Below are 25,636 nucleotides of genomic sequence, written 5' to 3' on the forward strand. Positions count from 1 at the left end.
TAAAAAATAAAATAAATAAAAATAAAAACAAGCTCAAGGCATTACTGAAAACTCTAATACAGGGTGAGGCAAAAAATAGGTTTACAGTTGTCCCTCTGGAGAAGGAGAGGTAGAGAGAAACACCTATATGAGAGAGGAACATTGATTTGTTGCCTCCCATAAACATCTCAACCGGGGACCAAATCAGCTACTTGGGCATGTGCCCTGACCAGAAATTGAACCTGTTGCCTTTTAGTGCATGGGACATGCTCAACCAACTGAGCCACACCAGCCAGGGTATTTGTTCACTTTGTTCCATTTCTGGCGCAAAAAGACAACCTAGGTTTATGTTCTACATAGAGTTGGCTGCTTCTCCAAGGAGCTTTAGGTCTTTGTGGTGGAGGATGGCATCAAGAAGCCAAGATCTAGACGTTCTTGATATTGAATTTTTGTTTTGTTTTGTTTTTGTCATTCTGGAGTCTTTTCCAACACCAACAATGAGTTCTCTGATTCTCCAGACCCCAGCTGGGTGTTCAACAATTCAATTCAGTTCTGACACTTACCTACCTGGAGTTAGCATCGGATCCCATAGGTTAAGGGCTTAGTCCCACGAGACTGCCCGCCACTGCCAATCACAAGTTCAAGTATTTTTGACCCAGTGGTTATAAATGGAAGGTTCCCATACCCACTCCTTAATTTTAATAATTTGCTGGAGTGTCTCACAGAACTCAGGAAAGTGCTTCACTTATTATTTTATTATAAAGGATACACCTGAAGAACAGCCACAATGAAGAAATGCATAAGGCGAAGTATGGGGGAGATTCCTGAGCTCTATGTCCTCCCTGGGCACATCATTCTCTGAGCATCTTAGTGTATTCATCACCTTGGGAACTCTCCAAAACCTCTGTTGACATTTAGGGTATTTTATGGGTCTTCCCATATGAAAAGGTTGTAGAAAAAAACAGTCACCCATGGAGACAAGAGAGATAACGGCAGCATAATTTGCAAGTTTGCTAAACTCAACTAGTACTGACTTCAGATGCTAAAATCTCCAATGATCCATGGACACCATTCAAATGAAACCATTAGACTGAAAATAAAGGTGGAATCACAGGTGGAATCCACTTATGTATTGATATTGGTTCAAATTAATTGATGATTGAGCTTTAGCCAGGGGAACACATGTTAATGTCCCATGCCTACAGAGACGTGGAGGAATTCACACAACTCTCTTTGCTATAGTTGATGCTTACACTGTTGCTGCTAACATCGGATTTTACTCTGTCAGAGCTTGTGCAGTTTCCAAAGATGTTTAATGAAAAATTAGGATTAATGGCTCACTGTAAGCTTTCTAAGTAGAGTCCTGCTTAGGAGATGGACACACCTCAGCAATCACATACTATTGCATGAACACTATCATGTATTATGTTCCTAGCTATCATGTATTATGTTCCTACAGCTATCTCTGGTGTAAAAAGGTTTGTTACTAAGGGGGGCGGACACTGTACATACTTCTTGCTCCATAGTGGTTTCATTTTCGATTCCTTTGCTTTTTGTTTCCTTCTGAATTGTGTTTAAAACTGTGAATTCTCTTTTGAAACTCTAAATATAAATGCTCCCAGAGCCAAAAGGGAGACAAGCCTTCTCTTGTGACAATTAGTGTCCTTATTTTTTTATTTATTCATTTTTGGGTTCATTTAGTCTGGCTAAAATTGCATACATATTCATGTTTCTTATTAAGAACAAAGCTTTACTCTCGGTTGTTTTTCATAAATGTGTCCTCATAAGCGATGTGATAGACATGCACTATAACTATTGGAATGCCAGTTCACAGAGAAACCTTGGAACATTGCTTCCTTTCTACAGTTCACTAACCCCCACCCCCCCAAAAGAAGTCCATATGCTACTTTACCAGGATACAGTGAAATCGCTTCTGCTTTTTTTTAAATAACTTTATTGATTTCAGAGAGGAAGAGAGAGGGAGAGAGAGAGAGATAGAAACATCAATGATGAGAGAGAATCATTGATCAGCTGCCTCCTTTATACCCCCTACTGGGGATGGAGCCCCCCACAACCCTGACTGGGAATCGAACCTGTGACCTCCTGGTTCATAGGTCAGTGCTGAACCACAGAGCCAAGCCAGCCAGACTATCCAAATGCCTTTTTATTTTTTTAAACCCCAGATGAAATTCAGTTACATAACAGAATAGCCATTCACTACTCATTGGTTGTCTTCAAAATATCTGTTATTAGGTCATATTTTCCTCTCCTTGGCACAAACTAGTCTATATGTTGTAAAATCCAATCTGAAGCTTTGTACGATTTCTCATACTTCATCTCCATGGCGATGTGCAACAGGCATCGATCTTTCTCTAATGCGGTAATAAGCTAGAAGCATTTTTCAAACGGGCACTTTGTTTGCTTGATTCTCGTCAAGAACAAAAGGAAATGCATGTGGCCAAGGTCACCGGGAGGGGAGCGCGAAGACCTGTGCCAGAAAGCCTCCTGCCCTTCTGGTTGATTAGTGCCGTCCATTTGGCTCTGGTCTTCCCTGATTTAAAATATGAAGTGTGTTGATGCCTCCAACTGCCAAGGCAGTTGTACTTTGAGTCCATGGGTCAATTCCATCATTTTAAGTACCGCATTTCATTCATAGAATCTCGGAGCTGGAAGAGAGCTCAACACGTGATCGAACTCATTCATCTGCTTCCAGCCCGGAGAGCAGTAGAAATGCCTCAGAAAGGGAACAGCTTCCTTCATTTGTCAAATGTCCCAAGGATGGGCACCTGGGGTCTTTCTTGCTCAGTATTCAGTATCTAACTAAAATTCTCATCAGTCAGTTTTTCTTAGGATCTCTCTGAGGGATTTCCAGAAAATCAAATGCGGTTTCCTCGTGTGATGTTCAGGATGCATATTGAACAAAATTAAATTCTGCTGTCGTCCTTTTTAATGTTTTTTCTTTTCAGTGCTTCCTGCTATTTTGTTGTCTTCAAGTTTTGTGTACCTTTCTAAAGTTAGAATATACTTCTATATTAAGGAAAACAGTACACAAGAATTATTGACAAGAGGTTTCTACCTTTCTGTGTATACATTTTGGGTTTAGAAGAAGTACCAAAAGAAAAGCAATCAAATGAAAAACACCTAATTAGTGCATGGCTAGAAAGCACTTTGTAAATTTGTTTATTCACTTAGCTTTTTGAAATATATTTTTATTGATTTCAGAGAGGAAGGGAGGAGAGAGAAAAAGAGAAACATCAATGATGAGGGAGAATCACTGATCAGCTGCCTCCTGCATGCCCCATACTGGGGATCAAGCCCGCAACCAGGGCATGTGCCCTTGACCAGAATTGAACCCGGGACCTTTCAGTCCACAGGCCAATGCTCTATCCACTGAGCCAAGCCTGCTAGGGCTCACTTAGTATTTTTTAGTGCCTTCTAAGTGGCAGGCATTTGCATGATGAGTAATATATAATTAATACATACACCAAATTCGTTTGGCTGAATTTTAATCTTTGGAAGCTGTTTCAACTAAAATATCTTTTCTCACCATGCCCTCAACCCTCAAATTTTGGGGGGAATTAATATGAATATGCAAAATAAATAAAATATCTTGAAGTTTGATTTTAACCCAGATTACGTTTCAAATGTGTAGATAGACCTTGTGGGCAGGAACGAGGAAGAGAAGGCGGTTTGGGAAATTGCAAGGAGATTTTCACTGGAAGTTCTGCCTCCTCCTTCATGAGGATGTCCCAGGTGGAGGCCTTCTCCCAGGGTCTGGTCTTGAGCTGCCTTGTGACCGGAAAGGTGCGTTTGTCTCTCATTGGCACCGTTTAGGATGCAGTGATACCTCCCGCATTGTGCACTGTTTTACCCCTCCCCTTCTTACCCCCCACGTAACAGCAACACACAGGGACGTGTACCAGGAAATTCACGACCTGGTTCAAGTCCAGGCTTTCCAACCATGAGACCCGCTATATTTGGCATCTGGAAATATCACTAGTGTTCTCTGTATTCTTTCACACACACTTTGCACATCCTAATTTAAGAAGAAATGCATGGACTGTGGACTCCACCAGGCTCAGCACTTTAATGCACAGCCTTCTTTTTGGCCCCGGGAGTATGCATTTCCCCAATGTTTATTATTATTATTTTTAAAGATATTTTTATTGATTTCAGAGAGGAAGGGAGAGGGAGAGAGAGATAGAAACATCAGTGAGAGAGAAACATCATCGATTGCCTGCCTCCTGCATGCCCCACACTGGGGATCAAGACCGCAACCCCAGGCATGTGCCCTGACCAGGAATCCAACCGTGACTTCCTGGTTCATAGGTCGACGCTCAGCCACTGAGCCACACAGCCAGGCAGTTTATGAAATATTTAATAGGCAAAAAGAAGGAAAGAGAATACTTCCTTTTTATTTTCCTTTTTTTAAAAGGCAGTCTCTATGTTTAGCAAATGCAGGCCAAGCATGCTCTCTCTCGTTCTTTCTGACATCACACAAAGTAAGAAATAGTGCCCTTCAAATGGGAGATTTCCTTTAATTACATCGGGAAGCAATAGTGGTCGGTATTGCATGTTTAATGTAATGTTCCGCATGCCCCTTTTTCTTTCTTTCTCCCCCCCCCCACCCCTTCACAGCCACCTCATCTTGAGCAGAAATAAAAGGCTCAGGGCTTGTCAGCATCAGTTTATAGATAGCTGTTTAAAAATAATGAGATATTGGCTATTGTAAGGCTCAGGGCCGTCTTGCCAGACTCATTTATTTCCATTCACCTTTTGTCAGAATCAAAGACAGAAGACATTCAATTAAAACGTGTCACCTGTTGCAATGACCTAATTTGTACGCCTATGTGTCACAGATTAGGGCTCTGTGCTTCTGAGGAAGTACTTTTACCCCCGATGCAACAGTGTGCCCCCTGAAAAACACTTTGTCTGTAGTTATTTCAAATTCCTTTTTTAAAAAAAATATTTTTTATTGACATCAAAGAGGAAGGGAGAGAGAGATTGAAACATTAATGATGAGAGAGAATCATTGATCGGCTGCCTCCTGCACTTATTTTGGAACTGACTGCATTGTGATCAGTTATTAAAAAGAGAGTTTCACCCAATATTTGGGTGAGCCCGCAACCCAGGCATGTGCCCCGACTGGGAATCGAACCGTGACCTCCTGGTTCATAGGTTGATGCTCAACCACTGAGCCGGTGCACAAAATTCATGCACTTGGGCGGCGGGGGGAGGGGGGTGTCATTTATTTAATACAACTCTTAATTTAGTAGTCATTCACTTCATTATCTTTTTTTTTAAGTAATTTTACTTTAATGTGAATCTTTGCATCTTTCATAAGTATTCAGGGAAGGAGTTGTCTTTGCAGTTCATGTGTACAGCAAAGCTTTGTTTGGGAACAGTATCTAAGGCGTGTTTTTAATTTGGGAAAGTAGGCTAGGATATCCTGGGTAATTCTCCGCTGGGAAGGTCTTTTGCTCTTCTATGAAATGCCTCAGACTTTGCACTGTTAAAAATGCGAACAATACTTTTGACTTTGGACTACATCATATAAAAATTTGCATTTGGGCATAAAATGCAGACTTAAAATTAGCTGACTTAGAAGCCCTGGTGCTGAACTGCTTTACGTATCTTGGAGTTTATTTGCCTCCCAGCATATTTTTTTTTCCTCCTTGCCCTAGTCTTGCGTTCCCAATTTTGTAAATTCTGACAGTGTGTGAGATTTGCAATTCCCTTGTGGCCACGTAGGCTCACGCAGTATTTGAGAGAGGCAGCAATGTGGGAGGAAATGCTCTACTTGTAGGTAATGCCAACTATTAAAATCTTTTAGTAAAAAAAAAAAAAAAAAAGATAAGGGCAGTCTCCACCTGAATGGAAAATCCAGATGCCTTAATTAACTTCAAATCCTGTCAAATATTGGATACAGTGGGTATCTTATTTCCTCAGAGAAATCTTATTTTTAAACTTTTTCCAAACTGGCTTACAAGTGACATCGAAACAGAAATTGTTTGTGTTTAAGATTGTAAAGAGGTGAAATTGCCCTTTCATGGAAATATTTGGATTAGACTGGTGTTTGTTTAGAGAAAATCTGGATTTCTCAGGTCCTGATTGCAAATATTGTTATTTTGTTTGTTTATTTGTTTCTGTTAAAATAGTTTGAGGCTTTTACGTGTATCAGGTTAATTGGATAATTATCAGTTCTCTTCTCAAATTTGTATTGTGTGCTTAAAGCAAACTCAGGGAAAACATTCTTCTTTTTGATGGAATTTGGGTTCATTTCTCTGTCTATTCTAAAATAATCACATACATAAATGATATTATTAGTGACAGGAGTGAATAGTAAATAGAATGGGATACCAAATAATTCTATAAGTCACTTAGGCATCATATAGTATCATTATTTGGCTTGTGTTTTTTGAATTATCTTACCACTCCATCATACCTCAAATCTGTTTACATACAGAACTGAGGCAGGCTAGACTGTCAAACTCCATGGGAATGGATTTTCAATAAATAAGCATTATGTAACATATCTTTAAATAAAATAATATAGCAATATTTCAACAAAATTATGAGATAGTGACTTTATTTTCCTTGGCATTTTAAGGTTTATAAAATATTTTAGTATTACATTTGTATAATATCCAAGTGCATTAATATATTAATACTAGGGGCCCGGTGCACGGGATTTGTGCACTGGTGCAGGGAGGGCGTGGCCTGTGGGGATGGCCTGCTGTGGGAGTGCTGCTTATCCCGGTCAGTCAGCCAAGCAGCACTCCCACTGTGGGAGCGCACTGACCACCAGGGGGCAGCTCCTACATTGAGCATCTGTCCCCTGGTGGTCAGTGCATATCATCGCGACTGGTCGACCCATTGTTCTGGTCGTTCCACTGTTTGGCCGCTGGGCTTTTATTATATAGGATAAACATTAGATCATCACAACAAAACTTTGGAGAGAATATTGTCTTTCCATTCATCTTATATGTGGAAAAGGAAATAAGTTAAGGAACTCATTGAAGTTTACAGAGCTAGTTAACAAAAGACTTAAAAAACAACTCAACCATTCTGATTTGCAAATTATGCTTTTTTTAAAACATAGTCTTCATATACTATTTAGGGATAGTTTATGATGCCATTGCATATAGCTTTTTTGTGGCATTCACTATTATTTTCAGCGAATACGTAGTGTACCCAATTTCTTTGTTTTTTGATATTTATTTGTCTAAACCTGCTTAATTGCTCTTGAAGTTGTCTACTATTTTAGTTCAATTCTACTTTGATGTTTCAATATGGCATCTCAGGCTTTGTCTAGAAACCAGTGTGTGTTTGTGTGTTTCACTAAAAGATCATCAACTCTCAAAGTAGTATTTATTATTAAGATAATATAAAAATTTGTGTTTATTTTATGGATCACTAATAATCCCTACCATTTGTGTTTATATACTGACCTTTGGAATTCACCTAGAGATTTATCAGCCTTTCCCAAACTGTTTCCTGCACCTCAGGTAACCCATAACTCACATGTCACGTGGTATTAATAATATTCCCCAAACTGGATCCTTAGTTCGATTGGTTTGCAAAAGCACTGCCTAGGCTGTATCTCCCTCTGAGAGTTTTGCAGAGGCTATGTGCTTATTCAAGGTTCTGAGAGGCCCTTCAGTAAAATAATAAAACTAATGATGCTATTAAACCAAATCTATTTTGTACTAGGTTTGAAATATGCCAAAATATGTGCAATGCATTGCTTGGTTGAATTTATTAATGGAGAATTTTACACGGTTTAAGATACAACCTACTACCAAAAAAAGAGGCTCTCTCCTCGCTCTTACTCCCAAGTAACCTTGTCTTTGTTTGACAATGGTTTTATAAGGTCCTTTTCTAAACTTTACAGTCACACTGGAAACCAGGTTATTAACAAGCCCTTCCCCACCACTCCCTCATATAAATAAAACATTGTATTTCATCCCTTTCCTTTCCTTTTTGCTCTTGATCTCTTAAACTCACTGCCAGCAAAACTCCCTGCATCTTGACCCAACCCATCACTCTTTGGGAGAAGGTTTTACAAAAGCCCATCTACTTTTGCCTTCTGCCTAACTTCCCCCTCCAGCTCTGCCCTGCGAACTTACCCCTTCTTTGACACCGTAGTCTGGATTCTTTCAGGAAGCTCCCCTTTCTATCCTGTTGGTTCAGTAAAAACCAACTCCCAGCTTTCTCTCATTTGAAGGAAAATACAGATGTGTCCCAAAATGTAAATAACATTCTCCTTCCGAAACATGTTAATATGGGACAGGATAATATGGAACAATCCTTGTATCTCATCTCCTTGGCATGTAGGTACTTTCAATGCAATTCAACTCCACAGGGTCTTCTGGTAACCGCAGGGTTGGGTAGCTGGCTGACTGGTCTACCTGATCCTACATATAGAGCTTGCAGGGGAAACTGACATAGAGGATGCAAATGGCCACTGTCTTTAATTTGAGAAGCAGTTTCTTTGTATTAATTCACATGAAACGTGCCTTTTCTTTGCGGTGTACATGTCACTTTGACGGCCTTGCATAAAATGTCTGTCCAGTTTATTATCCTCTCCTAGATTTGGTTTCTAATCGCTGGTAATCTTGGTGTAGCCACCACTTTTTTACATCCCTCTCATACCCTTTGACTATTCTGAATCAATTGTCCATTTCCCAGCACCCATGGGCGATGCTCTCTATGCAGTGAATTGGTTTTTGAAGAGATCTGCCTCCATAGTAAGCATGTGACTGTCTTTGCCCACAGGAGTGCGTCTCGACAGAGTACGTGGAGGCCGGCAGAAGTACAAGCGCAGAATAGATGCGGAGAACAGCCCCTACCTGAACCCCCAGCTGGTTCAGCCAGCCAAAAAGCCATGTAAGTACAGCAGACACGTCTGGCTGCCCAGCACTCAGAATCCCCCCTCCCACGTCCCCCACCCCCGTGGGCTCTATGTATCACTTTGGCATGCCCATCCCTACCGACTCCAAGGAGGCTTGTCTTTGTTGGGGGGCCATCGCTCTAATCCCAAGGATTGCCTTTGAGGGGCAACAGCAACTCAACTAATGATCTTCTTCTTTCCTATGGTTTTTCTCGCCCCTCCCTTGATTCACCTAGTCATTTTGTGGAAGCAGAAGTACATTAAGGCATTGCTTATATAATGCGGATTTTACATTTACTGGTTCCTTTTATTTTCAGAGGTACATCAAATGGATCATACTGTGATCATTAGTTCATTGGAGCTCTTAGTTTCAGATTTCACAAGAAAGTGATTTTTGTAGTTTTCGCTAACTAAATGAGTTTGACTGCTCAACCTCCCCATGAAAATACATTAGGAGCCTCATTAATTTGCAGCTAGAGAAGGTTAACACACTAGCTAGCAATAGATTAAAACAAGAATGGGTCCTGCTAATAACAAGCATAGGTTGATGGTTCCGTCTCAGGTGCCCTTATGGGCATCATGAATTGTTTTTTAAGAGCCCGTGGTTTCCTAATGCCAGGTTGCCATTGGAAGGGGCGATGGTACGGTGCTCAAATGCAAGCCCCATTCTCTTTGCCATTAAGTAAAAGAGCTGGAATATAGATTGAGGCAATAACTGTATCCCATTTGCTGAAAAATCAGTTCACAGCTGCCGTGCAACAGCCCTAGCATTTTAGGGGGTTTATGCAAAGAGTTCATATCAGCCACTGAGAAGACTTAGCGGAGACGGTGCTGGCATTCAGCTGTCTTTGTCTCAGGAGACACGCCCAGCGCTCACTCACATTGATAGCAGTTCCAGAAAAGACACAGGTATTTTGTTGTTATCTGCTTTCAAGGGAAGAGAAAAAAGTGTCTGCTTCTTATTCAGACTCTCCAGGAGGGGTCGCTGCTGCGCACCGTACAGTGAGCATATGGGGATGGGTTAAATAAATAAAACAGACCCTGAACTGTAAACGAAAGGACATTTCAGCTATGTCAAAGGGAAAACAACCAGTTTTACATAAAATTAAAGCTTAAGTGAACATATGGCATAGTTTCCTTTTGCCTTTCCAAAAAACATTATGTTGATTATACCTTCAATTGTCCAATCTGGCATCTTCTCCGCAGCCTGCATAAGCTCTTTGGCATTCTGCAAATACAATCCCGGACTGCATTAAGCAGATTTTGCACATTATAATAATAAAAAAAAAACTTTCTGATAATACAATAAAGTGCAATAAACACTAATGCTTAATTTCATTAGAGGTTTAGTTTGCCTGGATTCGGTAATACACAGAGTGCCCATTTCTCATTCATTTTATGCAAACATTGACCAAAACCATTGATAATTTCCTCTCCGGAGAGAAAAATGCACACCGGCCCATGATAAAGGAACGTCTATGGTTTGGGGCGTAAACCTGAGGAATTGGGAAGTGGCATGTCAAGTACCTTTAAGGAGATTACAGCAATTTCAGTGAGCTTCATTCGTCTGAGATAAAGAGGGTTCCTAATAAATCATTACTCATTATCTCAAGGCCTCTGTGTTAATTTTCCTGAGTCCATCCAATTAGTGTGTTTTGGTAACAAACATTTATAAAACTTAATTTTCAGATCCTGTCGGATAAGTGTCAAGAGACGGTACTTGGGCCGTCGGCGGAAAGTGGCTGGGGAGATTTCTGGAACCTGACTGATTGGGTAGCGCCAAAGCCCCAGAGTGGAAATTGGGTTCTATTGATTCTAATTAGGGAAACATTAAATAAGATTTACCTAGAAGCAGTGCCGCGGGCTATTCCGTCTCCTGAATGATGGGCATTTCCAAGCTTCCACCCCATTTCTCTGACCCCAAGTCAAGTGCCTGTTGGCGTGGCTGAAACAGGTAGCATGTTTCCTGTGATAAATAAGAACTGGAATTTCAGGGTTTCCTTCGGTTCCATGTCTGTGCCCGTTATCACTGCACTTTCCTCTAGAATGGGGATCCAGTGGTTGTTGCTCAAAGGTTTTGTTGATTGTCAGAGCAAGGGAAGGGGAGACTTTTCCAAGCGAGACTAAAACTGCAGGGAGTTGTTTCTCGAGCACATACAGGAAACCAATGCCATTCTCTGCAGATCCTGCAAAGTAAAAAAAAAAAAAAAATTACAAAGACTCTCTATTTAACTTCAGTGTTTACCAAAAACTCTGGCATTTCGGGATATTTTCTCCCAAATCTGCAGTTTCATGATAATTGAATATTACTGCCAATGAATGGTTATCTGTTGATGATTGGCAATATATGTAATTCTTATGGGAGCCGGAATAATAACATTTTAAAATATGTCAGGAAAAAATACTTTATAGTTTGGATGAGTCTCCTTGTTATCATGTTAAAGGCGATTCAAAGAATGTTATGTTTTCAATTCAAATGAATAGGAAGTATTTCAATTAGGGTTAAAAAGTTATAGTGAAAGGAAATGACATAGTAAACAGAGAGAAAACTTTAGCTTTGCTCACAAAAATCCCATTTAATGCCCCATTTTGTCCAGAGTCGTATAGTACATAGAACATGGAAATATTTATTCTTACCCATTTCCATCTCCCCACTTAGCAGAAAGTACAAAAATCTAAAGCTTTGCACAGATGTGGAAAATGGGGCCAAGCCGAAAAACCATTTCGTTCTCGAGCCTTTACAGCCCCCTCCATAAACCCGCAATGCCCCCGGGCAGTAAAACACATTTGATGTGATGCTTTTCATTTGTCTCCAGTGTTTATTTTATGAAGGTTTTTGAAAACATAAATCATAAATTTCAGACAGATAAATCTGAACCAGAAAATGAACTAAACACAACAGATGAAAATAGAGGATGGAAGAATTAGATGCTCCATGGAGAACACATTGTACCATTTAAATAGGACTGTTTTTCTGGAAACTGATACTGTCTGTATTGAGGACATTGGCTAGTATGCAGGGAGAGGGGGAAGGAAAAAATGTTCCTATTTAGTGCGTCCCACAAAGATAGAGTTATTGAGTCCCTAATTCGCCCAAGCAGGAGGGCTCTGGCCATTGCTCTTCTTTAAAGGAATTAAGACCATTAAGGACTTTCAGACCATGATGCCTATGGGCATTAGTAGTTCTTCGCCTTCCACATTATATTCCAGATTTCAGTGCTTGACTGTGCATTTTTATCTTAAAAGCTGTTGTCTACTACTTAACCTGCTCCGCCAAATCCCACTTAAGACTTAACGCGTGAACCCAGAGAGCATCTAACTTCTCTTATCTGTTTGCTACAAACGTTTTCATTCCAGGAGAGAGGCTGCATTCCCACAGAGGCAGGTAGAGCCAAGGAGAAGACGAAGGCAGGAGTTCACCTGTTAGGACTGCAGCCGCTCTGTCTCGCTATGTGTGCTCCTGAACGCTGGTTAATGTGTCTATAGGGAACCCTAAGTAGAATACATTGGGTTTCTTGTAGGCGATTTGAATTCCTGTTCGAAACCCAACATGCTCTGAGGTTTGTAAAAGAAGGATGATGCTACTAGTGATCTCGCAGTGCTCTGGTCTGATCCTGCAGATAACAAGATTGTTTCCCATTTGTTGGTGGCCGAACCGGAGAAGATCTATGCCATGCCTGACCCCACCGTCCCCGACAGCGACATCAAAGCCCTCACTACGCTGTGCGACTTGGCCGACCGAGAGCTGGTGGTGATCATTGGATGGGCCAAGCATATTCCAGGTACATTCTCTGAAAAAAAATTTTTTTTAAAAAGAAAAGGAAAACAGTGTAGTTCATTCTGTAGGTGGTATATGTACATTTGGGCAAATTCTACATTTTCTCTGTGGGATTTTTTTTAACATTTACCTTTTTTTTATTATACTTAATTTAAAGCTTTGCTGATCTTTATAGAACCCTAAACCTTTTTCTATCTGTACCAACTTGAACTCTTGTTAATTATGTTTTCCTATATGGATGTACTATTGCCAATGTAAGATAAAGACATTATAATTTTAAAAAACAATGACACAGTTCTTTATTCCTTTTAAAATTCTGAGCTTTCTCCTAAGGAAATGCTTCTACTTTTATTTTCATGGTAAAAGGTGTTTTTGTCACCAGTCATCTAATGTAAATTTGTTTCCTTCTTTTTAAGAATAATTCATTTTGTTGTTCATGGTGGCTGTTTATACTGTTTATTCATATACTATTCATATTCACAAGCTTTGCTTTGGTTTACAATGAGATGTTCACCATGAGTTTATACGGAAATTAATGAAAGGAAATGTTACATTGACATTGGAAATTTTCTCCTATGGTAACTTCAAAGTAGTCTTTTAAAATAGCCTCTTTCTTTTCTTTCTTGACCCATCCTGTCATATCAAACCTGTGCCCAACCACAGATTCTGAGAAGTCTAGTCATCTAGAATTATTACTTTTTGTTTGCTTGAATGTTGATCTTCAAATCGCTTACAAGGAACTTTTTCAATGGTGAGCCAGGCTTTCCTGGTTACAGTTAACTTATTTCTGTCTCCTTAAACTAGTTTGTCTTTATGCTTTGAATGCTACAGTAATTTCTTTAATCAAATTGATGGAAGTCCCTTTCCCAGCCCACACTGAAACCAATTTATTGGTCATGATACGCCAGCTATGTTGCTAACAGTCGTAACGAACTGTCAGGCAGTATCGCAGGGAAGCTAATTTGAAGTCATTAGGTGTGCAGCGCTCAGGCGACAATTTGTTACAGTGGTTAGCGACACAGCTGACGTTTCTGAATGGCTTTGTTCGGGGCTGTTCTCGATGAGGCCAAGCAAATTGTAAACTAATTTAAACATCACTCTGTATTATACCGGCTACTCTGTCTTACACTGTTTGCTAATAAAGCACCCCAAATTAAGTCAAAACTAGTTAAATAGGTGAGCTGGAGTGTGTTCTTCAGACAATACCTACACAGGGGTCGCTGCGCATACAAAAAGCATGAGAATTGGATCATATGGATAGGTGGCATTGTATCAGGATTGTCATCACATCCATGACTTTTAGGAAAAGCAAAATAAAAAATTATATATATATATATGATGTTAAGACATTTGGGAATGGTGGCAGTGGCAACAGAATTTGTTTGAATGATAAATATAAACTTACCCAGAAGGAAAGTGTTAGGAAGGGTTTTAGAGCCAAAAGATACAAGACTAACATTTGGTGAAATTTCCATGGATACTTTTTTATATTATCAATCCTAATATATAAAAACTCTGGGTCCGTCACGATCGGAGGCTCGACCAACTGGAAGTCAGTCAGACATCCCCCAAGGGGTCCCAGATTGGAGAGGGTGCAGGCTGGCCTGAGGGACACCGCCCCTAGTGCACGAATTTCATGCACCAGGCCTCTAGTGTGTGTGTGTGTGTATAATTTAACACCAGTCTTGGTCTTAAATTAAATGGCTATATATATAAGCCATTTATTCAATATATATATACATGTTGAATATATATATTCAACATGTATATATATATCCACTTATATTTATATATTCTATCATTTTATACGTACACATATATACTTACATGTTGAAACTATCACTGCCACATATCCTCTGGGGAGCAAAGTTGAGCTGTCCCCAACTGAGAACCATTGTTCCATCCTAGGAATTGGTGATTATCACCCTTAATTCACAGACAGGGAGATCTGGGGCAGAGAGAAGGGAAAACACGTACACACTTCACAAATGTACCCTGTGCCTTCAAAGCATTCATTCAGCATTGCTTCCTGCAGTCAAATTAGGATATTTTGGTGTCCTGGTTGGTTGCATTTGAAAGAACTATCCTATATAATAAAACCCTAATATGCAAATCTACTGAACAGTGGAATGACCGGTCGCTATAATGTGCACTGACCACCAAGGGGCAGACACTCAACACAGGAGCTGCCCCCTGGTGGTCAGTGCATTCCCACAGGGGGAAAACCACTCATCCAGAAGCCAGGCTTATGGCTGGCGAGCGCAGCAGCGGTGGCAGGAGCCTCTCCCACCTCTGCTGCAGGTGGGTGGTAAGAAGCAAGGGGTCCCGGACTGCGAGAGCCCCAGACTGTGAGAGGGATGTCTGACTGCTGGCTTAGGCCCGATCCCCAGCAGGCAGACATACCCCGAGGAGTCACGGACTGCAAGAGAGCACAGTCTGGGCTGAGGGACACCCCCCCCCACACCCGAGTGCATGAATTTCGTGCACCAGGCCTTTAGTTTCAAAATAATAATGATGATACTGTTATTAGCATGAAAGGCTATGTCACCATGACTGCAAGCCACCATGTTTCAGAGAACTCTCCCCAATTCTTCCTGGTGTCAGGGAGGTGTTAAGCCAATATTTGGGTGTGGTACAGACATTCCATGATAAGGCCATAAAACTCAACACCTCCTTCTGGCATTCCCTGGTAAGAAAAAGGCAGTGATGAATCTGTGGGACCAGTCATGCATCGAAGTAGAAATGCCAGCTTACACAGAAACTTGTCCCCAAAGAGGGGCTCTGGTGACTAGGGAAGACAGTAACTTTAAATAACTATGAGTAACGGCAATTGCAGTGGTGGAAGCAATTACTATACGATTATGTGTTCAGTCTTAAATGGGGGCTTAGCATTGGTGAGCACTGACGTTATTCTCCCTCTGTAGTAAATGCCAGAGCTGGTCACTGTGGAGTGGTGACTCACAGCTCTGGTTTTTGTGACACCCTGAGGGTGCTGTAAATGATTGCAAGGAGCTCAGGACATGTGCCTCAGTGGTTGAGCATCAGCCTATGAACCAGGAAGTCATGGTTCAATTCTAGGTCAGGGCACAGAGCCAGTTTGTGGGCTGGATCCCCCATAGAGGGGGATCATCATTGATGTTTTTATCTCTCCCTCTCCTTTCCTCTCTGAAATTAATAAAAATATATTTTAAAAAATAAATGATTTCAAGAAGTATCTTGTTTTTCAGAAAGGGATTATAAAAATAAGAATTTACTGAAACTCTTATATATATATATATATATATATATATATATATATATATATATATATATCTCCTATCTAATAAAAGAGTAATATGCAAATTGACCATCACTCCAACACACAAGATGTGTGGATACAAGATGGCCGCCACAAGAAGGCCAGCAGGGGAGGGCAGTTGTGGGCGATCAGGCCAGCAGGGGAGGGCAGTTGGGGGCGATCAGGCCAGCAGAGGAGGGAAGTTGGGGGCAACTGGACCTGCAGGGAAGGGCAGTTGGGGGGGAACCAGGCCTGCAGGGGAGAGCAGTTGGCGGGGACCAGGCCTGCAGGTGAGGGAAGTTAGGGATGACCAGGCCTGCAGGGGAGGGCAGTTAGGGGTGACCAGGCCTGCAGGGGAGGGCAGTTAGGGGCAATCAGGCTGGCAGGGGAGCAGTTAGGCATCAATCAGGCTGGTAGGGGAGTAGTTAGGGGGTGATCAGGCTGGCAGGCAGAAGTGGTTAGGGGCAATCAGGAAGGCAGGCAGGTGAGCAGTTGGGAGTCAACAGTCCTGGATTGTGAGAGGGATGTCCGACTCCCCGGTAGGGTTGGGCCTAAACGGGCAGTCGGACATCCCTCAAGGGGTTCCAGATTGGAGAGGTTTCAGGCTGGGCTGAGGGACAACCCCCATGCACGAATTTCGTGCACCAGGCCTCTAGTGTGTGTGTGTGTGTGTGTGTGTGTGTGTGTGTGTGTGTGTGTTTATGCATATATATGTTAGATTTATATTTATTGTTGAAAGTATTACAGATGTCCTTCCCCCCCCCAATTGTCACCTTCGACCCTGCACACCCCCCCCCAGGCCTTCACCACACTATTGTCTTTGTCCATAGGTTATGCATATATGCATATAAGTTCCCTGGTTAATCTCTCCCCACCTACCCACACCTCTGCCTTCCCTCTGAGATTCCTCAGTCTGTTCCATGGTTCTATGTGTCTGGATCAGTTTTGTTCATCAGTTTATTTTGTTCATTAGATACCGTGTGAGAATGAGATCATGTGATACTTGTCTTTCTCTGGCTGGCTTTGTGCCATGCAGGGTTTGGGTCAGAAGGATGCTCTGCTCTTGGAGTGCTGGTAATCCTTGGGTTCAGGGATGCTGGGCACAGCAGCCCTGGCAGTGTGGGCTAGGGGTGCAAAGACAAAGAGAATATGAAGATTAAAGTGGCATCTCTGCCTTGCAAGTAAAATGGAGTTCTAGATAACTGGGCCAGAGCCAGAATTTAAGCCAAATCAGAACTGAAATCTCACCAGTCTTTGTCTTAAATTAAGAACTCCTTGCCCTCGCTGGTTGGCTTAGTGGGTAGAGCATCACCCTGCGGACTGAAGGTCCTGGGTTCAGTTCCAATTGCAGGATTCTCTCGGCCAATCAGTGATTCTCTCTCCTCATTGATGGATGTTTCTGTCTCTCTCTCTCTCCCTCTTCCTTCCTCTTTGAAATCAATAAAATATAATTTAAAAAGAAAAAACAACTCTTTTTTATAACACTAGAGACTCCCCCTTTTTAATATAATAAAATTTAAGCCTTTTCCCTCTATATCCTATCCTGTTCTTAGTTTGTGGAATATGACACACAGAGAAACACACATTAAAATGTATTTTTATTGATTTTAGAGAGAGAGCAAGGGGAGGGAGAGAAGGAGGGAGAGAGAGAAAGAGAGAGAGAGAGGAACATGGATGTGAGAGAAAAACATTGATCAGTTGCTTCCCATATGCACCCTGACCAGGGATTAAACCAGTAACCTGGGCATGTGTTAGTGGGAATTGAACCGCAGACCTCTGGGTACATGGGGCGATGATCAACCAACTGAGCCACACCAGCTAGGGCGACACACACACACACACACACACACACACACACTTCTTAAAGATCAAGTTTAACATCCAAGTTAAGACCAGCTGTCTTTCTGCATCCCTGAGACTGTACTCTTTTGCATATTTGCTTTTGCTACATGAGAAAAAAGTGAAGAATTCAGTAACAGAACCCACTGAAAAATACATACGGAGTGGGCCTTTTTTTAAGAAATCAGTAAATAGAATTAGTTGTCTTACTTAAATAAATCATATAAATGGAAAAGTGTTTTATGAAACATGACCCTACTTTATCTAAAGGTAAGAGAGAGAGAGAGAGAAGAGAGAGAGAGAGAGAGAGAGAGAGAGAGAGAGAGATCACGAGGGCTTTAGAAAATGCTTGACTTTCGCCAGAGGAGCATCAGGGCACATGAACAGATGATGGTGCCCTAATAGCCCTTCTTAAGAATGACAGGGCCCCGCCATTAGCATCCTTTTATATCCTTAGAAATTGCTCACGCCTCGCTTTTCTGGTTCCTATCTGCCTGCCTCTTTTTTATTTCTCTTTCAATTCCGGCCGCGCTCGGATAAGCGCGTGCTAACACAATATGATTGAGCTGTAAAAGGGAGCGCTGTCGCCCCTAATCTCCTTTATGTAGATACGGAGGCTGGCACACTCCACTTCATTCTCCTGCCATTGTCGGCCTGTTTGAGAATGGGCCGCGGAGTAATGGAGGCTTGTAGATATCAGAGCTACGTTTCTCGGGGTGTGATAAGACGGTTATCGGCCCTGCAAGTCAGATCTGTGACTGTGCTCTGCCGTTGATTAAAATATTATTATTTTCTGTACCTCCGTTACCAAGAGGGAGCAGGTCCTGAGTCAGGTGGCCCTTAAAAGAGCACAGCCCGTCTGAGCTGACCTAGCTAAGTGGCTTAAATACATTTATGGGTCTCTCCTGACAGTTTTTAGCAGTATAGGGAGGCATTTGAACAGTGAAGTGAATGAATGCATTTTGGGCGGTTTTGTTCTTTTTCAAATAGGGCACGTTTTTCAGCGAGGCTTGTTTATGTTGAACATGACAAATGAAATGATTACCAGCTAAAGAAGGAACACTCTGGTCAAGTTTGGGGCCCTTTAGTCACATTTTTAAAGTCGTGTCTATTGTAATGACAGCAAACAGAAAAAGAAAAAAACAACACCTACAATTTTGCTTCAGACAGAGTGAAAGCAGGAAATATTAAGCTCTAAGAGAAAAACACACCAGGAAAAGAAGTGATAAAACAGTCTTTACATAGAGTTATTCACATTATAAATAGAAATCTAAAGTATAAGAGCCAGTATTTTCCATTTACTCTGAAACATATTTTGTGAAAACCTTAGTGGAAAAAAAATGGCTCATTCATTTGGCTTTTAAAATTTTTCTCAACAGAAATATTCAGACTTTTCTAGAAATGACAGAAATCTCCAAAGAACATGAGTAAACTACTTCTACATAAGGGTATACATTTGTGGAAGAATAATTTGAAACATTTGTTGCTAATAATGCTGCTTAAAGATACATTTATTGTTCTGGAGAATTTCATGTAGAGGCCAATTTTTAAGATTATGTCATCCTCCAACCAAAGTTGCAGAATAGTTTTTAAAAAATTCCCATTACTTACCTTAAAAAAAAAAATTGATTTCAGAGAGGAAGGGAGAGAGAGAGAGAGAGAACATCAATGATGAGAGAGATTCATGGATCAACTGCCTCCTGCACGTCCTCCTCTGAGGATTGAGTCCACAACCCGGCATGTGCCCTGACTGGGAATTGAACCGTGCCCTCCTGGTTCATAGGTCTATGCTCAACCACTGAGCCATGCCGGCCAGGCCCCGTTACTTATCTTAAACTGGTAGCACCATGAAGTGATCAGAATGTGTAAAAAAGTACAAGAAAGGGTAGTGGAAATAATTACCGTAAGGTTAAAATTCCATTTGTAACACAAAACATGTTTCCATATGTGTAAGTATGTGATTATGGTTTGAAGCGTAGAAAACAGGGCATCGTTGACTAAGAGAGCTATATATAAATAGCACCTAATAGGCTATTTTTTATTGTATCATTGGTACTTGATACATTTTTATTGATTAGTGGATTTAAATAACGCACAAAACACACTATTCCTTGCCCCTGAGCTCCCACCTTCCACCGCATCTCAACTAAATTTACACATACTTGTAATTTCTGTTTTGCTATGGGTGAATTTAAGCAATTACAGCTTCTTTAATCAGGATTAAATTTTTTTTGTACATATAACTTAATGATTTCAGAACTGTGAAATCTTTTAGATACGTGGAGAAAATATACATTTAAGACTAAAACCCTGGCACTTAATAATACTACTTAAGTTATAAGTATACTCCACTACCAAATAGTTGGAGGTTCTATTTAATGTATCTAGTGGTTGTATACCTCGTACCTAGAGCTGTGGTTCGTAAGCGTAGAAGGATTCTGCAAGTACAATCAGAAAACCTCAGTTGCCCTAGTTGAGTAATTATTTGTAAATTATTAATGGCCATAGCCATGACTTACATTATGAAAATCAAATGGGGAAATGCACATACGTATAATTATTTGCAAGTTATCAAGCATGTTCTAAACATAAAATATTGAATGTTCATTTTGGTCTCTAAGATGCTGCACAAAGGTTGTTATTTTGTTGCCGTTAAAACCAAGTGGTCCAAAAAGCTAGTGTTCATAAAAGCCATTTCAAAAAACATTCAGAATAAATACTGGTTGTTGTAGAAAGGGGGCGAGCTTCTTAACCAGGAGGAGCTGGTGTGGATATCGCCATCATTCTGTCCTCAAGAATTTAGCCCATCCTCGTTGGCCAAACCGAAAATAACAGAATGCTTATCAGCTTCTGAAGCTATAACTGTGATATGGACTGTGGTCTAACTGTGATATATACACTACTACGCTGGGGAATATTTTGTGGAAAAAAAGTAATCAGAAATATCTCCTAAGGACTCCTTCATTTTCTACAGCTACTCTTGCCAGGAAAAAAAAAAAAAAAAGTATTGACAAGTTTCAACAACAAACAAGTTTGCAGGTTTCTTAGACACCAACCCAGCTTTAAGAGGCACCCAAATGTTGTTACAGAAGCTCACAGGTATTCTGTAGGTGGGTTTTATCCTTAGTATCCGCACTGGATAGATGAGTCAACTTGTGAGTCAGGGAGTTTGACTCACATTATGTCTTAACCTCTCAGTATCATTGTTTGTGTGACCTAAGTCACCGTTCTGTGGCCATGCTAAGTTACCTGTGCCCTGTGACCTCTATGCCAGCGTTACTTCTGCCATCCACACATAGCCATGCCTTTGTATGCCTCTGATCGGAGAGGAAGCATGATTTCATAGCAGTCACGGGCACAATTTAAGTATGTGTCTGCCATGTGTCTACACTGCGTTTGCTACTGTAGGAAATATAACAGATATATATGATGTGATCTTTACCCTGAATCATGCATCCATGGCTTCATAAATACATGTACATGCACATACGTGTCTTATTGGTTTATGAAGCACTTTCAAACTTTTAGTTGGCATCTACAATAATCCTGTAGGTATTCTCTAAGTAGGTTTTATTCTTATTATCCCCACTGGATAGATGAGTCAACTTGAGAGTCAGGGAGTTTGACTCACATTACTAGTCCCCTAGTCCCGTTACTCAAACCCACAGAACACTTCAGTGACTTCTTATGGTTAACTTCATTAGGCCTTCCTTCCATCTCCTCACCCACTTTCCCCACGTTCTGTCATTTGTGCCACACTGCTGACCTGCCTTCCATTATAAGTCTACCGGGATGAAACACACTGCCCTATCTTTACATGTTGTCTATGATAGGGCTCTCACGCTTACAAAATAGATGAAAGGAAAGGAAGATGGATGAAAAGAGAGAGTGTAGGACACATCTTCAAATCAGTAAACATCAAGGTGTTGGATGGGTAGTGCACCCTAGAGATCCCCGACCACAGATTTGAATGGGACTAGGCAATCCCTGTTTTGCTACTCATCGGAGGGGTTGGAAACGTCCTTCTGTGAGGCGTTGCTGAGATTGGACTGTTTTCCAGACTCTGTTCAGACTCACTGGGCATTGAATTTGATTGAGAGGCTCAGGTAAACTGGAGCAGAAGTGCGTTGAGTGACTTGCACCCAACCAGATATCAAACGTTAGCCCCGCCACTTAACCTTGAGTCAGTTCCTCCCTCCCTGTGCTCTGCGTCTCCCCCCTCCCTCTACCCCTCCTGCTTGTCTTCCTCCCTCCATCCCTTCCTGCTTGTCTTCCTCCCTCCTTTTCTTCCTTCCTTCCTCTCTCAGTCCCTCCCTCCTTCCTCCCTTCCTCCCTCCTCCTTCCTTCCTTTCTTTCTCCCTCCCTCCTTACCTTCCTCCCTCCCTTTCTCTCTCCTTTCCTTTCTTCCTCCCTCCCTTCTTCCCTCCCTCCCTTCTTCCCTCCCTCCCTTCCTTCCTTTCTAGCGTAGGCATCCAGTGAGCTGTCAGGCACTGTGCAAAAAGCGTGCTCACATGGATGCAGGTTCTGCCTCTAAGACCCTGGCAGTGTAGTAGGTGATTCAGGAAGATGGATTGACAACTGTACCCCAGGGATGAGGCTATGTCACACAGTGTCACATGGACCCATGGAAGGAACAGCAAGGGGTGACTGAGCCAGAGAACTAGGCAAAGGCCCCATCATGCTAAGGAAATCATATTTTATACTGAAGGCAAGGGGGAACCATTGAAATTTTTAAGGTTGGAACTGCCTTTTGTAAATATTAAAATCATACCTTTTGAGGCAAGTTATACAGAGAAAGATTACCCAGTACTTTTGAAAATATGTTCCATTCCCAAGTGTTGCAGATTTCTATGTACCATGTCTTAAAATGTTATCATTTCCAGCAAGATCTTGGTAATTGCTCAGCTGTTTTAAATGATAAGGTTAGTCATTCAGTTTACTCTATATCGTGATCATTCAGAAGCCTGCCATAGCCTGAAATTTACCTGAGGATTATCAAAATATTAGCCTCCTGTAGACCTGGCCCGATTCATGCCTTTCTGCTCTGGAATTCTGTTCGGTTCTTCTCAAGGCTACTTGATGAGTTAAAGAGAGAAAGGCCATTGTGTCTTGTGAGAGGATTGTTATAAGCAAAGTTGGTATGATTAGAATAATCCATAAATGCTTAATTAAAAAATTGTCCCCACCTCTAAAAGAATCGGAGGGAGGAGAGCCATGTGATGGGAACATGTTTTGTTCCTCACTTTGCTCCTCGTTGACCCTCTCTTCAACTCTAACCCCACCTCCCCTCTGCGGGCCCGTGGCACCCCCCCTCCCCCTCGTGTCCCCCTTTATCTGCCTCAGCCAATCTCCAAATGAATGCGTGTCTATCCTGGCCTTGGCTTTGACACTCTGGATATATTGATTAATAGTTGCCCTAAGCTCCTTTTAGCAAATCAAATTTTCACTTTTAGCAAGGATTTCGCCTCTGATTTATTCAGCAAAGTGAAACGCACTAAATTGACTTTGACATTCAGGGAAAATGGCTGAAAAGCAAAGAGCAGAGGAAAGAGATATAAATTGTGTGGCAGCTGGAGACTTCAGGCATCACAGAAGCAGTTTTCCGTGGAACCCAGAGCAATTTAAAAGCACTCTTTAAACACACAGAGGGAAGTGATTTCTTCAAAAATAAAACGGTAACTGCTGAGTTTTCTTTCTGAAAGAGGGTGTAAGTATTACTCAGCTGAACTCGGAATTTCTGGTACAATCCATTATATCTTTGTAGATAAAAATAGCCACGTAACGCAGGATCATACATATCAAATTTAGTTCCCGAAAGCTGGGAAGTAACCTAATTACTGGGGAAAATAAATATTCAAGCCATCCCACACACAAGAGAATGGTGAACTCGGAAGGGCGGGAGTAGGGGTGTCTGTGTGTGTGTGTGTGTGTGTGTGTGTGTGTGTGTGTGTTTTGGAAAGAATGGAGCTTTTTAGCACAATGAGCATCTGAATTAATTTGGGATCACAAACTTCAGTAGAGAAAAGACATGTAAATTGGCTCTTCCATATGCCTTTTCCCCAAGAATGTCATCCTTGGCAGTGTTTTTTCTTTCTTTTTTTAAAATATATTTTTATTGATTTTAGAGAGAAGGGGAGAAGGAGAGAGAGAGATAGAAACATCAATGATGAAAATCATTGATCGGCTGCCTCCTGCAGCATGTCCCCTACTGAGGATTGACCCTGCAACCTGGGCATGTGCCCTGACCAGGAATCGAACCATGACCTCCTGGTTCCTAGGTCAACACTAACCACTGAGCAACTCTGGCCCAGGCCACCCCCCCCCCCCCCTTTTTTGTGTGTGACTAAGTCAGCCTACTTCCTTGTTGGACCAAGGTTCAGTGTGTAGGTCACCATTGTGCTGCAGATCCAATGTGTGGCTTTGATGTGTGAAAAGAAATGGTGCTGGTGTGGAGGAAGCCAAGGAGAGCGAGTGGAATGACCTCAGTGTGGGCACCTGGGGAAAGATGAAAGCTGCGAGGTGTTTTCTCACATTGAGATCTAGCAGCCTGTCTCGTCGCCTCTGTTGAGGGGCTGTCAGAGTGCAGAAAGGAGACGGAAGGAGAGACCTATAGTTGGGATTGCTGTTCATTTACCTCCTTCCTGTTTGGTATGAATTTTCCTGGATCCACCAGAGTCCAGGCACTGCCCTGCCTTTAACTGTGTATGTTGTTATTCTCTTTCCTTTAATTTCAACAAATCCATGCCCAAGGCCAGTCAGGCTGTGCATGTCAGTGGATTTTACCACGCAGGTGATACCTTAACACAGTCCTAGGTGTGACCACAGGCACGTCACGTGGTTTCCCTCAAGCAAGCCTCCTTCCTCCCCAGATAGTACAGTTCAGGCCAATTCTCAGTCGTCCTAAATGGATATTAGTTAGAGGAATCCCATTAGAAAATTCGACTTAACCTGCCGAAATCACTTTCACGGAACAAACTTTCTAAGAAGTGTATGCTGTATAATAAACAGATATAATACCCCCATTTGTTTATAATACCTTGATATTTCTCTTAAGAAGAAAATTTTCTCACCTGGCCGGTGAGGCTCACTGGTTGAGCGTTGATCTATGAACCAGGAGGTCACGGTTTGATTCCCAGTCAGGGCACATGCCTGGGTTGTGAGCTCGATTTCCAGAAGGGGGTGTGCAGGAGGCAGCTGATCCATGATTCTCATTATTGATGTTTCTCTCTCTCCCTCGCCCTTCCTCTATGAAATACATAAAAACATTTAAAAATAAAAAAGAAGTAATGTCTCTCTCTTTCCCCAGGGAGGCGGGGGGAGGATCCACTGTGATATTTTTCTCTCTGAAGCTATCAAGAGCTTTTATTTTTTTATTTTTTTTTACCAGGTTATTAGTATATTTTTCCTCCAGCACGAGTCAGGAATGATGAACAAAGTACACAGAACTCCAAGTAGAGAGGCTATTCAGCTTTCGTTTTATACTTGGATCTCTTTTGGTGCAGTTCAGCATTATCATTTTATGAATTAAAAATACCAGCACATTGTACTTTTAGTGAAAGAGAAAAGCATAATAGATAAATACCACCCCTTGGTAATTCTGAGAGCCTTCTAGTCAATTCAACCTAGTTAATCCTGAAATTTTACCAATCTCTGCTAATCACACCGCTTTGCTCCCAATAAGGAAATTATATTTTCCTTGCCAAGGAAATGGCATTAAATCCTAACTGTAAATTGTTTCTATTCTAAAATCAAGGAGGAGGCAGGCGATCAATGATTCTCTCTCATCATTGATGTTTCTATCTTTCTCTCCCTCTCCCTTCCTCTCTCTGAAATCAATAAAAAATATTAAAAAATAAAATAAGATCAAGGA

At 41.4% G+C, this 25,636-nt stretch overlaps 1 protein-coding gene across 3 annotated transcripts in view; it reads left to right on the top strand.

Annotated features, from left to right (window-relative positions):
• ESRRG (estrogen related receptor gamma) overlaps positions 1–25,636 on the top strand; it is a 164,755-nt gene that overhangs the window by 108,898 nt on the left and 30,221 nt on the right. For 2 of the 3 annotated variants that reach the window (XM_008149827.3, XM_054713131.1), the window contains 2 exons: positions 8,758–8,868; positions 12,493–12,654. In XM_008149827.3, coding sequence (XP_008148049.1) covers positions 8,758–8,868; positions 12,493–12,654 — 273 coding nt within the window. Of the gene's footprint in view, positions 1–8,757; positions 8,869–12,471; positions 12,655–25,636 lie in introns of all 3 variants that reach the window. The other variant, XM_054713130.1, reaches the window with a different exon arrangement.

This window comes from Eptesicus fuscus, chromosome 24 (genome assembly GCF_027574615.1).
Source record: "Eptesicus fuscus isolate TK198812 chromosome 24, DD_ASM_mEF_20220401, whole genome shotgun sequence".
Lineage (NCBI taxonomy): Eukaryota > Metazoa > Chordata > Mammalia > Chiroptera > Vespertilionidae > Eptesicus > Eptesicus fuscus.